Here is a 15,917-nt window from a genome sequence, read left to right as displayed (position 1 = left end):
CCAGTAAACTTCAACCCTTTCCAGAAGTTAACCTTTTGTTTTCTAATATCCCACTACTTGATATTTACCACAAACAATCATATTCAGATACACCCACTGTCATAATATTGTCATTTATTCCTCCCATAAAACTTCAACCCTTTCAGAAGTTAAATGTTCTAATATTTCTTCAAAACTCCAAATCATGGATATAACCTTGGCATAAATAAGTCTTCCATTAATATTTCCATTTGTGCTTTTTCTTGCTTTCAACATTCTTCTGCTTTATACTAATTTTCATACATTTCTAAAATACATATCGTACATCTATAAGATCTCTGGTTAGATTTCTTGTCATAGGCTTCCTAGGTTTGGTAACAAACTTTTCTAATTTCTGTTGTCTAAGCCGTTAAGGTAAAAGCTTTTGTGCCCTTATAGTTCCTTATTTTCCCTTTAGCACACTGCAGTTGCTCCTCTTTTTGTTTTGAGAGTATCATCTTATTCTATAATACGTTTTCTGTCAACAGCTCTAAATAATTCCCATTACTTCTTCAGCTCTCTTTTTCTTTTATTTCTACTCTGGTTTTAAACTCCATTTTCATTTTCCACTCTCTAGTCATACGTTCGGAAGGAACTTCTATCTTGCCTAATAATTCTCAAACCATTTTCACTATCCATTCCTGAAATTTCTCTCTTCTAAATATGACAGTGTCTCATTTTACCTTTATTACTCTGCATCTTTATTTCAGATAATGCACCAAAACTAAGATAATTACTGAATGTGTGTTATAGCTAATTAAATACACATGCTCCTGTAAAATATAATTTCTATCCAATCTAGCCCAGTTACTGTACCTTTGGAATATGTAAATTCTGCCCAAGTTACTACTGAACTCATTCTCATACAAGTCTTAAAGAAATTTACCTTCTTTTATATTTTACATTAGAGGTCCCCCAATTCATCTTCACTACTGCAAATCAAGTTCATTCTCCACTTGAAAATAATATTCCATTCTGAAAGCTTATAATTTCTTCCCAAATTCTCTAAAGCTCCATAATATCACTTTTAGGTCAAATATAAATGCATCCCTCCTCTCACTGCAGAAATACCTTACTACCACTAATATATTAGTCCCCCCCCACCCCCCGCTCATCATTATTGGAGCCCTTCCAGCAATCAATATTACTCTCTGTTCCTTTGCCCCTGTTATTTGCTGAATATCCACCCTGAAATCCATCTTTTGTCTAAGTCATAGTCAATTGTATCCAAAGTAGTCTCCTGTAACAATGCTATTTGCACACTACCTTTCTTTATATAATTTGATTCTCTCTGCTTTCTGGCTACACCTGTAAGGCCATTTACATCCTAAGACAAAATGGACAGAGTAGCCTATTATGACAGAAAGCTATTATGCCCACTCATACTTCTCAAGTGTCCCAAACTGCCTCAGAGCACCTATTGTAAGAGCTAAACTTAACAACAGTCCCAACCACCCAATTTGGATGCTTGTAAATCCAGTATCTGAAATACAGCAACCTCTGTTCTGGATACAGAAATCTCAGTCAATCAAAATGTGTCTTTACTGCAGCTAATTTGCATGTTACCAACTGGTTTCTTCCTCCTTTCCCCCTTCTCTTATCTGCTTAACATGCTGCAGTGGGCCCAATATACATGCTGTCTTCTATTAGGTCTGCTTAGTCTACATATTAAGTGGAGCAGGATGAAGAACTAGCTATTCTTTATTTGAAGCAGAGCACGGACTGACCTGTTAAAGTTTTCAAGACTGGGGTGCCAAAGCCTGGGGTAGGTACAGTGGAAGAGTGACTGTGGTGAATTCTGTGCTAGAGGGAACAGGCATCAACTGATCACTGAACTAGGGTCTGCTATAGAGGAGACAGTAGCCTGGAAGTGGGACCATCATTTGCAGTTGGTCTTAGGTTGTTATGTTTGGGAGGAACTTCAGAAGACTGGATTATTTCCTCTTTTTTTTCTCCTGTGATGCAGAGAAGACGCACAAACACACACACACACACACACACACACACACACACACAAACACACACACAAACAAACACACACACACAAACAAACACACACACAAACAAACACACACACAAACAAACACACACACTCTGAAGAGAAGAGGAAACTATGTGCTTTTTTTTTTTTCTTTTTTTTGCAGAATGACCTTCCTTCCTCTCATACTGTACAGTTCCACTTCTGGCTACTTGAAGCAAAGGTTCCCGATTTTGCCTTATGCCTTTATTCTTATTGGACAATCACTGTTAATACACAGGGGAATAAAGGATTTCAGCTGTTATTCCCCCCCCAAAAGGGTTACTTTGATTCCTTTCACCCTCATTTACTTACTGCGTCTCTGAGGAAGTTATTTTCAAAGGCAGTACTCCCAACTTGCCCCTGAATAGGACTTACCAGGCAACAAATAAATGAACAATTACAGCATCTCTCCAACTACCCAGTATTTTGTGGAAATGTCCACCTCTTTTTCACACAGTTGGTGCTCTTCACAAAATTTGTGGCTTTCTGGCAAACTGAGATTTGCTTTCACTAAATGAGAGATATTGGAGAGTCAGATTTTATATTCTTAAAAAAATGTTGTTCTAGCAACTAAATTTATAAAAGTAGAATTAAAAAACTGTCCCCCCATAATTTTTTTGCTTTTTCCCAGATTCTTATGTTGAAGTTGAGAACATGTTGAGTAAGGACTATAGCATGCAAACTATTCAGAATTTTAGTTAGTGTACTACTTATAAAACATTTCTTCCAATTTACTGAAGTCTGGAGTCACTAAATAATGAGAAATATTTGAGTTTCAAACTTCATATCCTTCAGAAAATGAATGGTACTGCAAAACCTGTTATTCTTGCAATCTAAGTTTATAAGATAGACATTAAAAATCTATCCCACCCTGATCAGATTTTGTCCTCCTGTTTTGGTAACTATTGTTTGAAGTAATAAACAAATTTAAATATGCATATATTATGCTAATTAAATAACCCCGATTTTAAGATTCTATGCCCCCAACTCATTCATCGGAAAGGTGAGGTACGCTCTACATGACAGTTCCTCTGAATATTTATTTCCAAATATACCTTACATTTACACACTAATATACAAGAGAGGCCTTTTTTTGATGTAAACTAAACCACTGCCCTTGGTAAAGTGTTCCATGGTCAAAATCTGGCAACGTCCAAATCAAGGTACTAATGTACTACTCAAGGTCAAGGAGTCTAACTTACTTTTTGAAATGTCACTATGTGCAAAATAAGCTAGTTGCTCTTTAGCCGCTTTCCGGTAAGTGGCACAGCTCTAATAAAAATCAAAGTTATGCAAGTTTTTAAGACTAATAAAGCAACCACTTAAGCCAAAAAATATTTGAAACGGGTTAGCCGCTTTCCGGTAAGTGGCACAGTTCTAATAAAATCAAAGTTATGCAAGTTTTTAAGACTAATAAAACAACCACTTAAGTAAAAAAATATTTGAAACGGGTTCCCTATTAAATGATCGAAGATGCATTCTTTCGAATGCGTCTAGCTCGAACTTGAAAGCACGAAAAGGCAAAATAGCAAAACGGCATATATGCAAATTCTTAACCTGGGAAAGAAATTGCTTGGCCGCTTCCATTACTTTGCCGTTTTTGTGACTGGTAGTGCGATCTCGGAGTTGGTATATTTAAGTGGTGGGGGGTACAGCCCCCCACATCGGGGGTGTGGGGGCGAAGCCCCCCACTTTATGCAATGTTTTTTTTTGTTTGTTTTTTTCTTGTGGAACAGCGATTTTTTTTCCCTTGGGGAAAAAAAACCCTGTTCTAAGCATTCAAGATTGTAAGCTTTCTCTTACATGGGTTCAATAAATCATCGTTCGCTTTTTTAAGTGTTTGATGACTTAACATAGACCCTTTGAAATATATCTTCAGCAACTAATGAAATACCATGCCCTTTGTGCTATGATTTGTTTCGTCTTGTTATTATGTACATGCACGTGCAGCTGTATATACTGCTGTATGTTGCCAAACTATCAAGCAAGCAGATATACCATGGATATTATACAGTTTCCATGTGTTACTGCTGTTCTCAGTTTCATACAGATTTCATTACATAGAAAACTGATTTCCAAAAGCATGATTCTAATGCAAAATAGTAAAACTATGATATACAACCATCATTAACAGCTATATAAACTGTTGGAATAAAAATAAATATGGGCTATAGTTCTACATCATTATTTTAGCATTTATGATGAGCTTCAGCCAAACTGAGGCCATCTTTTATGGTGCCTTTGGAGCTATACCTCAGAAAAGGGTTCAAACTCGGAGGATTTGTTACCATCCTGCTATACCAACACTAACACCATTAATACACAGAAAAAGGTGCACATAAAAACATGAGCTGATACTTACTCTAGTAGTGGAGCTCCATAGAGACAAAAAATTGCATGAAACATGACACAGGAAATCAAGTAGTACAATCCAGACTGAATGATTTTGGAAACCTAAAGAAAAAGGAGGAAAAAAAAAACTGCATGTGTTAGACGAAGCATTGCATTTAATCTTGATGCAGATACAAAGATGTACAATTGTACGACAGCTGCACATGGACATACATAGTTCTGTTACCACACCTACATACGTACACTAACATGCTTTTATTACCCATCATTTGTTAGCTCTCCTCATTTTTTTCACTAGTGTACTCACATGGCTTTTCTTAACTTCCATTCTAGGACTAAACATTCTAGTTCATTCTGTATTCTGCACTTAACTCTGCTATTACAGCTTAAGCACTGTAATTCATATCAGGGACATGATACAAGTTAGTCCTGGGGAAATTGTAGATCTGCACGAGTTCTTACACAAGAACTTGCAGCAAAGAGATGTCTGCCACTTTGTAGTCCTTACATGTGTGTACTGTCCTAATACTCTCCCTACTCCAATGGCTAGAAAACAAAAGCAGGCAGCAGTTCCTTTTAATGAAAATGCTTCTTTCCTAGCATGTCAGTAAAACACTTGAGAAAACCAAGAAGAAGAAGAAGAAAAAAATTCAGATAAACTCTGAATGGAACTGTTATGACAAACTATGCCTACACAGATTTCTATATTAAACAAACATGGAAAGAAAAGGAAGCATTACACCAAACACACTGCATGAAAACATAATACATCTACGGAAAAAACAGCAGTATAGGAGGGGTAATGGTTGGATGAGACCTTGATGTCAGCCTTCATCTTGCTTTTATGTCTGTTGTACGTCTATTTGCAAGCACTTTCCCATTCTTGAAACCTGCAGTAGCAAGCACCTCCCCTAGACAAATGGCAGTTAAGGCCTAGTGCAGGCAATAAACTAATGCAAAAAGGATGATTGAGGCAGGAATGTGACTTGCAACCACAACATAACCTGTCAGACGCAATGTTATGATGAAAATGCATAATCTCCTTATCTGGACTTTGAATGCAGTGGCTGCAGGACAGACAGGAATGAGCCCCTAATATAACAGATGCCCAGTATGTGCCATCCTGGGACAAAATAGAGAGGAAAACTTGTCTCACAAGGAATGGAGACCTCTCATTCAACATTTTCCCCTACCTAGGTAAAGCCCTTGTTGCCCCCACAGTGCCCTTTTTAAACAAAGTCTAACCAATGCACATCCCAACATAGTGGATAAAAAGGCAAACTCCAATCCTGACTATATCAAGGTTCCTCATCTCAATACCACATATCTGTTCTGTAGGCCCTCCTACAACTTTAACACTTTCATGACTGTCCCATAATTGACATTTGGTTTCATTGCAAGGAAAACACTCCCTCAATGACTTGGCTTAGTAGCCATCATGCATTCAGACCAAATAGTAACTGTGAGGCAGTTTCCATATTTGGCAAGAACTAGATCGCCTCTAGACAGATCCGCAGAGACCAACAATAGTGATTTTTTTGAAATCCAACTTACTATAAACATTATTAATCATCAAGCTACAGCCTATTTGACTCTTTCCATGTCCCCAGCCATCCCAAAGAGATTTTTAAAAGAACTCAATGAAATACCCATAATGAAAAACAGCTTTACTATGGGTTGATTTCAACTATCCATAAATAAGCTGGTTAACCTATACCTCAAAAGTTAGGTATGCCCAAAGATTTTGTGTCCTAACAAATCATAATTCCGTTAAACAATAGTAAAACGGACAATGAGGGGTTGAAATATACTAGTCCACATCCCTACCAGCATCACTTCCTCATTTATTACTTTAATTATATCTCCATCTCTGGTTAAACCACATCATAAATCAGTGATCTTTTCCATTGAAGCCTTTAACATGCTAATAGTGGACAATTCTGAATTTCAGGACTTCAAACAGATAAAGCTACTAAAACTCTAAGATCAGCTCTCATATCAGCTCTCATATTCACTTGCAATAGCACCAGTTCCTCTGTAGCTTCTGCAGTCGCTTATGCAAGGGAGATTTATACCCATCTAAAAGAGTGTACAGAGGTTAGCAGTCCCCAGTAGAACCAAATGCACTGGAAAATTTAAGAACAGTACTAATATAAAGTCCATTAAATATAAATAAGCTCTTTAATGAAATGAAGAAAAAAAAAGCCTTACCAAGTCCTACAACAAATCTAAATCCACACATAACAAAGTCTATCAAAAATATCAGCAAGGAGCTAGACGGTCATTAGGGAAATTACAGCTAAACACAAAGAAAATGTCAAAGATAATTGTAAATCCTTCTTAACTACATCAAAAAAAACCCAATGTACTGAACTAATCCAAAATGGAAAGACAATCTGACCCCATACACATGGCAAATTAACCTGCAAATAAATTTAGTGCCAACTACTATCCAGAAACCTCCATCAAAGCTAGGAAGTGTCTGCCAGAAAGACAAAGGTCTGTATTATCACTAGAGGGATGAAAGTTGCTCTCAGTATGGTACTTTCCAAAATCTACTGAATTGTTATTTGGCTCCTGTGTATGCTGATGTTGACACACTCATGTTGAGGCAGTGGTGAATGTAATACGAAACTACCCTTTCACAAATGCTTTACATACTTTTAGGGATTTTGAGGAAATTAAGGAAGTTCCTAATTTACCTTCAAAACAGTCAGCAATTGAAATAAAATTATCTTTACTTAATGCATAAATAATTAAGGCCACAAGACTACTGAAAAAGGAGGAAAGAAGTGGTAAAAGCCTTTGGCACCTCTCCAAGTCAATGAACCTCTCCATTTATTAGGTTTTCTATGTTGACAACTTTAGATAAGCTTTCATTACTAACACTGACCTATTTGTCAATAAAGATGCTGTAGTCATAAGGGAAGTGGAAGGAGTCAAACAGATGAATGTAGGTAATGTACAAATGGGTACTTTATACCCCCAAATATTCAGAAAATAGAAGACTGGACAAATGTGTAAGATGAATGGTCTGAAGGAATATTTCCTTAGGATCAGGATCAAAGACTGTCCAGTCCAAAGTGCAGTTATCAAAATGAGGGTTGCACTGTCCTGCTCTTCTTGGACTGCAATTTTGGAATGAGAACTGGAGAAGAAAAGGTGTAAATGAGATCTCTAGGTGAAGGAGCTGTCAAAACACTGTTAGTAGCTTTGTTTGTCTAAAGTCATTAAACTCAGAATTAGTAAATGTCACCAAGTTGTGGTTAGATTTAACAAGAAATGGAGTAGAACTCATCTGTATAAGTAACATATTTTTGCTGGATGACCCTTTGTGGAATAAACAAAAAAGAACTGGCTATACTTCAAATTGGAAATGGATGAAAAGAGATTGAAAACTGGACTGCTCCACAGGTGAAAAGCAGAGGACAAACTACTTTATAACTGACAGACCATATGTGGTGACCTAGGAATTGCAAGTTTAACTGATCTGCCAAGCAACTCGGCTTCCCTGAGATATCAAACGGTAACAAGAAAATGCCAAGTATTGCCCCATACTCAGAATCTCATAATTTCTTTGTAATGTGGTTAACAACAGGTTTCCTCCTGTTTTTTATTGCACCAAATTAATATCACTGTCAGATCAGATGCTCATCTTCAGCAACCACAACTGCAGTGCTTGAAGAACTAACTGAATCCTCCTCACTTTCAGTTCTCTGGAGTGGAACTTGAGTTCTCATGGGACCAAAGTCCTTTTACTGAAGGAGATCCTAGGGGAGTATCCCAACCCAGTGTTGATGTATCTTAAAGGAACACTTCATCTGGATAAGGATCTAGAGATCTAGAAACTATTTCCTTATGGATTAGGTTCAGTAGGTACAACCAATACCATTCATACACCTTGTAAATTCTGACTGGGTAGTCTAGCAAGTCCATCTCCTGGCTCACTGTGTCACCAAAAACTGCTGCACTTGTGTAATCTGAGGAATTGCTTGATGAGAATCAGTAGTAATATACAACTCAGTATTACCTCAAGCACAAGAGTTCCTGCTTACTGGAGAGGAGTAGATGTCTAGCATATCCCTGGATTTAGGAACCCCCCCCCCAAACATGAGTTGTGTACAGTTGTGACTTTGTGCTGGTGAATATATTACTCCCAGTGACTGGAATATTTACAGATCTCAGTGTCTGAGGCAGAATGTCAGCTAGAGTCAGTCCTCTAGGTAAGTGATAATGGATTTCCTCTGAGTGTAGGGCAAAAACAAACAATGCAATAGACTTTGGAATGATTAACTGAGTCTAACTGGCATGGACCTAAAATTAACTAGACAAACACTTAATAAAAAATGACAGAAATGTCTTGAGTGAGTTTGCTCTTTTATGTGCATATAAACACCTTAAAGCCACCAAAAAATCAATTAAAATCTCCTTAGATAATATAGGGGAATGCCTTAACACAGTGACTATCTGAAAGCTTGAGCCTGAGGAGGTATAGTCGTCTGGGATCCAGAACTGGCCTTTTGGAACTAAAAGATGCAGACATATTCCATGGCTCAGTGATTATGGAGGACAATGTTGAAAGAAAGGGAACAAGTAGAATTCCACCATGGAAGCACGGAATAGAGAAAACTGTAAAGCAACTAACATCACTGTTATGGGACTGCAGAAAAAAGGACAGATTAAAAAAAGTCTTAGAAAGATAGATGTAGCAAAACTCAGAAGTTATACAGACAAAAGTAAAAGTACACAAAAGCACTTCATTAATGACCAAGAAAGGCTTTATGGAGAATTGGGAAACAAAGAAAAAGGAATAGAAACATCACAAACAAAAAAGAAATGGGTACACCTTAAGTAAGGTTTCCTCAAAGAGAATTAAAACAAACACCAAGACATTCTAATATATTGGATATGGAATAGGATGAATTAACAGAGAAACTGAGATGGAATGAAGAAAAGCTCCTAAACAGAAAACCCAGGGCCCAGATGCAGTACCTAATGTTGGGCTACAGGCATTAACATTTTTACACAACATTTAGCTTTGAGCAAAAAAAAGAAGTTATGTACCTACCATAACGTTCCATGTTAGTTGTCTTCTTCTCGCCTTCTTTCTTGCTGGTTGGGTTCGGAGCCGATCCTCGGCTCCGACTCGGCCATCTTCAAAAGCTCGAGAGCTGCTTACTGGCTCAAGGCCCCCTATATCCCAAGATGGATGGCACTAGATACCCAGATCTCATTTGGTAAGACTAACTGCAGACATAATAAGAAAGGAATCCTATCCTAGAATGCATAAATCCTACTGGAGAGACTACTAGTCAGAAAGGAATAGCCGGAGAAGACTCAGCCAGTGAAAAAGTCCAGAGGAACTCTTCTCGGTCCACTAGGATAGGGGGATGGAGGGTGGGATGCAAGAAAGAAGGCGAGAAGAAGACAACTAACATGGAATGTTATGGTAGGTACATAACTTCTTTATGTTAAGTTGTCTATCTCGCCTTCATTCTTGCAGGTTGGGACAGCGTCCCTAGCACCTAAAGTCCTGGGTAGCTCATTGGAACAGACTCTTCAGAAGAGTGGAACCAAAATCAGCTCTGCTCCTAGAAATCACATCCAACTTGTAATGCGAAATGAAAGTATGCGGGTTGCCCCATGTAGCCGCTGCACAAATAGATTCCATAGGCAACCTAGCCTGAAAGGCCACCAAAGTGGCTAAAGCTCTGGTGGAGTGACCTTTTGGTTTGACTGGCAATTCTTTATTCCTCAGTTGATATATAAATGTGATGATAGAAGTCAACCATCTGGATAAGGTTACGTTGGAGACCGGAAAACCTTGTTTACCCACAGCATAAGACAGGAAAAGTTGGTCCGATTTTCTAATGTCCTTAGTTCTATGCAAACAAAAGCGTAGTTGCCTGTGAACATCTAACTGATGCAACTTATATTCTGCCCTGTTGGAGTGGTTAGGAAAAAACACTGGGAGGTCTATAGACTGATTTAAGTTATTCTCTGAAGAGACCTTAAGAAGGAAGGATTAGTCCCGAGAGCAACCCTGTCTTTGTGGAACACGAGGTACGGAGGATGGATAGAAAGAGCCTGAAGTTCCGAAACTCTTCTGGCTGAAGTAATAGCTACCAGAAAAAGGGTTTTCCAAGATAAGAACTTCATGGAACAAGAAGCTGCAGGTTCGAAAGGGGGCAAAATTAGAGAAGCTACAATCAAATTTAGATCCCACGGTGGTAGAGGATCTCTCACTGGGGGCCTGAGCAGAGTGGTCCCTTTGAGAAAGGCTTTACATAGCTTATGAGACATGATATTGTTTTCTGACAGGCCAATGTGAAAATTTGAAATTGCAGCTAACTGAACTCTAATCGTAGCGGAAGCGGACCCAGAATGGAAGAGTTCTGCAAGAAATTCCAAAATGTGGTGTACAGGGGCTGAAAAGGGGTCTATACTCTTAGCCTCTGCCCAGGAAGAAAAACGTTTCCACTTACTAGCGTAAGTTTTTCTAGTCGTAGACTTGTGCGATGACAAAATGACTTCACGCACAGAGGGGGAGATATCTGGAAGCCTGGCTAAAGTTGGAAGTGGAGCAACCAAGCAGTGAGCTGGAGAGATCGTAGGGACTGGTGCAGCCCACCCGATTGATGAATCAGAAGGTCAGGAATAGGTTCAGAATCCAAGGCTGCTCGAGAAGATGGCGATGCAGGAACGGGAACAATATTTGTCAAGGCCAGTAAGGAGCAATGAGGATCATTTTGCAGCCCAATACATTAGCTTTCTGTATTAGCTTCGGGATTAGCAGAAAAGGAGGGAAAGCATAAAGAAGTCCCTGAGGCCAATCGTGGACTAGAGCGTCTCCTGGGGAATGTCCGGGAAGTGGAAGGAGAGAGAAGAAATTGTTGCACTTGCTGTTGAAGGGAGTTGTAAAAAGGTCGCAGCAAGGTTGGCCCCATTTGCGGAAGATTTGGTCCGCAACCACCTGATTCAGAGACCACTCGTGAGGCATGAGAATTGCTCTGCTCAGCCTGTCTGCTATGACTCTGGACCTCCCAGGGATGTGCGTTGCGATCAGAAACCATTGGGAAGAGATCGCCCACTGCCAGAGTCTGAGTGCTTCTCGACATAGTGGGTAGGACCTGGTTCCGCCCTGCTTGTTGATGTACCACACTGCTGACATATTGTCCGTTTGAATTGCGATGGTCCCGGTAGGAAGAGAGTCCTGAAGAGCTTGCAACGCTAATAGCACGGCCCTCATCTCCAAGACGTTTATATGCAGATGGTACTCGTGAGGTTGCCAGGTGCCTTGGACTGTTCTGCCCTGATAATGCCCCCCCACCCGATCAGGGAGACGTCCGTGGTCACCGTAGCAACTGGAGGGGGGAGTACAAATGGTCTGCCGTGGAACACTGATGTGGAGACCATCCACCATGCAAAGTGCTTCTTGCATGTTTGTGTGATCATAATCATGTAAGACATGGGAAGCTGCTGGAAGGACCATTGGGTGAAAAGAAGCCACTGGAGAACCCTCATGTGAAAATGAGCTAGAGGGACAAGTATGATCGCTGCTGCCATGAGACCCAGAGTTTGGAGGACAAACCTGGCTTGAATTCTTTTGCATGCTAATAAAATCTTCACATGTTGGCGAATCACTAATACCTTGTCTGGTGTAAGGCTCTCTGACATGTCTTCAGTATTTAAATGTCCGCCTATAAAGGTGATAGATTGACAGGGAGACAATGCAGACTTTTCGAAATTTATTGTGATACCTAGCCTGGAGCAAGTCTCGATAGCGCAGTCTCTGGCTCGCAGAAGGTGCTGCTTGGTGGTAGCAGTGAGGAGCCAGTCATCTAGATATGGAAACACCTGGAATCCTTGCCATCTCAGGTGAGCGTTAACTACTGCCATACATTTGGTGAACACCCTGGGGGCTGTGATGAGACCAAAGGGCAGAGCTCTGAACTGATGATGGCTGGCTCCCAGCCAGAAGCGAAAGAATCTTCTGGAGCGTCTGTCCATTTTGATGTGGTAGTACGCATCCTGAAGATCTATAGAGCACATCCAATTGTCCTGACCCAGGAAGGGTAAAATGGACTGTAGCGTGACCATCCGAAATTTCGTTCTTTGTACAGACCTGTTCAGTCTGCTGAGATCCAGAATGGGTCTCCAGTCCCCTGTCTTTTTTGGTACCAAAAAGAACCTTGAGTAAATTCTGGATCCTTGTTGGTCTGCTGGGACTTGCTGGATGGCCCCTTTTTTTTTTTTTTTTAGCAGTTTTGCAACTTCTTAACTGCTTGGTCCCTTAGATTGGGTGGAATGTCTGGAAGGGACTTGTTTGACCTTAAGGGGGTGCGAACAAAGGGAATTCTGGCTTGCCAGGCTCTTGGGTACAGCGATAATCTTCCCCCGACTGCCTCCAGAGGTGGGCAGCCGGGCAACCCTTCAGGGATGCTGGAAGGGCTTCTCAGAGAAGGATTCTCTGCTGCCCTGATTTTGTGGACCCCCACTGCCACGAGGGCGGCATCTATTATTGTTCCCTCCTCTGCCCCTGGATGGGACTCACCACGTGTGTCCGGCAAGGCTCCCTGGGATTTCCAGAACCACATCTTTCCATTCTTCTGACCCTTGGGATATGGTCTGGAAGGAGTGGCAAAACAGACTCCTAAGGCAGAGAGAGTCTTGCCTTCCTGTTCACACCTGGTAAGGGTGTCCTTCACCTGTGATCCAAAGAGAGAGGAACCAAAGGGAGGTTGGTAAAAGACGCTCTGAAAGGTTCCGCAAAGTTACATAGCCACATCCAAGCATGTTTCCTTGGGGCAACGCCTGTGCCTGCGGCTCTACTCGCACCATCGGCTACATACGAAATGAGCCCCATGGAGGAATTTACCACTGAATTAAGAGTCGTCAGCTGGGAGACTGCTTTAGCCTGGGCCCCCTCAGCTGATGGATATCTCCAAGCTCTTTAAGGAGATGCCTTTGAAGATGGGTAAAGTGGCACAAATAATTCAGGGACCTCATGGAAACGGTCGCTGAAGAGAACATTCGCTTCCCATACCTGTCCATCGTCCTGGACTCCTTGTTAAGGGGATGGACAGATGAAGTTTCTGCCAACTCCTCCTTTGTGGCCGCCGCTACCACAATGGCATCAACGGGGACACCTTTGGTCAAAAACTGTTTGTCCTGTGGTGCAGTAATGAATTTGGCAGGTCTTCTGGGGGTCGGTTCCACTGAGTCTGGAGCTGACCATGCCTTCCGAGCCACCACAAACATCAGTGGGTCAAAAGGCGGAGACACCCAGGAGGTGGAAGGTTGGGATCCAAACGCGTCCAGGAATACAGACTCATCCTCGGAAGGGCTTAGGGCAGTCCAGTTCCCCCTCTGCCTAAGCATCTCAAGGATGTCTGAGAAGGAGACATCTTCAGAGGGGGGGTCTTGGGGACCCTTCCGAATCCTCTAAGTCGGTATCTGATGTGACAGACTCAGGGGAGTCAACATGCTTCCTCTTGCATTTCCTCTTATGGGGTGGCTCCTCTGAATGATCAGGGAAGGCCTCGGAAGAGGAAGATACACCCAAAGGGTGTCCTGGAGCGCTGGATCCCCACGCTTGGGATCTGGAAGAGGGGCAGAGGCTGACGCAGGCACCCTAGGGGGAGGAGCCGATGGGATCGATCGTGGGACTGACTCGGGGGCCAGTACACTCCTCATCACCTCAAAGGCATCCCTGCCCAGATGCAGAGAGGGCTCCGGTTCCGAAGAAACCAGAATCCCTCTCCGCACCGAGGGGGACGGCTCCGAGGCAGATGTGGGAGCCGAGCTCACCTGAGCCGAAGACTTGAAGGAGAGAGCAGGGTCGGAAAAGGGTCCGATGTCACTCACCCCCTCGGAGCCGATGAGGGAGTCCCGGCGCCCGGATCCCTCCTGGGACGGTACCATGGAAGGGATCGGAGCCGATGGAACCGAAGGAGAAGGTATCGGAGCAGACGGTTCCACGACTCGAAACCCAACGAACTCCAGCTCCGAGCTCAAATGAGTCGGAGGAGGAATATCTACAGACGTGGACGGAACAGACACCTGATGAGGGGGGCTGGACAACATTTTGGCTAGGGCCTGTGATTTTAACAGCCTACTGAACACTCTTTCCAAGTCATGGTCCGAAAGTCTTGAGGACAGAGAAGAGTGGGATGAGCGATGACTACGGTCCGACTGGAGCAGAGGTGATCTCGTTGCAGAATTAGAAGTTATGTACCTACCATAATGTTCCATGTTAGCTGTCTTCTCTCGCCTTCTTTCTTGCTAGATGGGTTCGGAGCCGATCCTCGGCTCTGACTCGGCACTTGCTAAGCTCGAGAGTCACGTTTACCAGCTCGAGGCAGCCCCATATCCCATGATGCAAGGCGGTAAATACCCAGATCTCGTTTGGTACCTAGAGGGAAAACTACCTAGCATAAAACCACTAAGGAAAGAAGAGCAATAAGCCTAAAAAGGCTGTAAGGGGAAACCAGATAACTAAAACTAGAACTAACTGGTGCCCAAAGAAACGAAATCTTCCAGAGCCAAGGGAGATCAAGGTCTGTCCAGGCAAGGGGGCAGGAGGGAGGGTCGCAAGAAAGAAGGTGAGAGAAGACAACTAACATGGAACGTTATGGTAGCAACTTCTAAATGTTAAGTTGTCAATCTCGCCTTCATTCTTGCTGGATGGGACCGCGTCCCTAGCACCTCTATCCTGGGTGGCTCAATGGAACAGACTCTGGAGAACCGTGGCACCAAAACTGTCTCCATCCCTGGAGGCCAAATCCAATTTATAATGAGAAACAAAGGTATGAGGAGTGGCCCAAGTGGCTGCTGCACAAATAGTATCTAAGGGTAGCCTAGCCTGAAAGGCTGTAGAAGTGGCTAAGCCTCTAGTGGAATGTGCCTTTGGTTTTGAGCACAGCTGTTTGCCCCTAAGTTGATAAATTTCGGAAATGGTGGAAGATAGCCATCTAGCCAAGGTCACTTTGGAAACAGGGAGACCTTTCTTATTTTCAGCATAAGAAAGAAAGAGCTGATCAGACTTTCTGAATTGTTTTGTTCTGTCCAAATAATATCTTAGTTGGCGGTGAACATCAAGATAATGTAATTTTTGTTCCGATCTGTTGGAGTAATTAGGAAAAAATACAGGGAGACCAATAGATTGGTTTAAATTTGTTTTTGAAGCAACCTTGGGCAAAAAGGATGGATTAGTTCTCAAGGATATTCTGTCCTTGTGGAAGACCAAATATGGGGGACGAACAGAGAGGGCATGAAGTTCTGACACTCTCCTAGCCGAGGTAATAGCAACAAGGAAGAGTGTCTTCCACGAAAGAAACTTTAGTGAGCATGAAGCAGCTGGCTCAAAGGGAGGAAGAATTAAGGATGTCAGCACTAGATTTAGGTCCCATTGAGGAGGAGGACTCCTGACAGGAGGTTTGAGGAGAAAAACTCCTTTCAGAAAAGCTCTACAAAGCTTGTGGGACATAATGTTGTGATCTGCAAACCCAAGTTCGAGATCGCAGCC

At 42.0% G+C, this 15,917-nt stretch overlaps 1 protein-coding gene across 2 annotated transcripts in view; it reads right to left on the bottom strand.

The window, feature by feature from the left end:
* The window catches only part of PIGF (phosphatidylinositol glycan anchor biosynthesis class F), a 242,991-nt gene that overhangs the window by 203,919 nt on the left and 23,155 nt on the right, over positions 1-15,917 (bottom strand). For both annotated transcript variants that reach the window (XM_044059819.1, XM_044059745.1), the window contains exon 3: positions 4,401-4,492. In XM_044059819.1, coding sequence (XP_043915754.1) covers positions 4,401-4,492 — 92 coding nt within the window. The remainder of the gene's footprint in view (positions 1-4,400; positions 4,493-15,917) is intronic.

This window comes from Protopterus annectens, chromosome 1.part0 (genome assembly GCF_019279795.1).
Source record: "Protopterus annectens isolate FY-2018-M chromosome 1.part0, PAN1.0, whole genome shotgun sequence".
In the NCBI taxonomy this organism is placed as follows: Eukaryota; Metazoa; Chordata; order Ceratodontiformes; family Protopteridae; genus Protopterus; species Protopterus annectens.
Note: the sequence above shows the minus strand (reverse complement) of the source record. Positions and strands in the feature narration are given on the sequence as shown.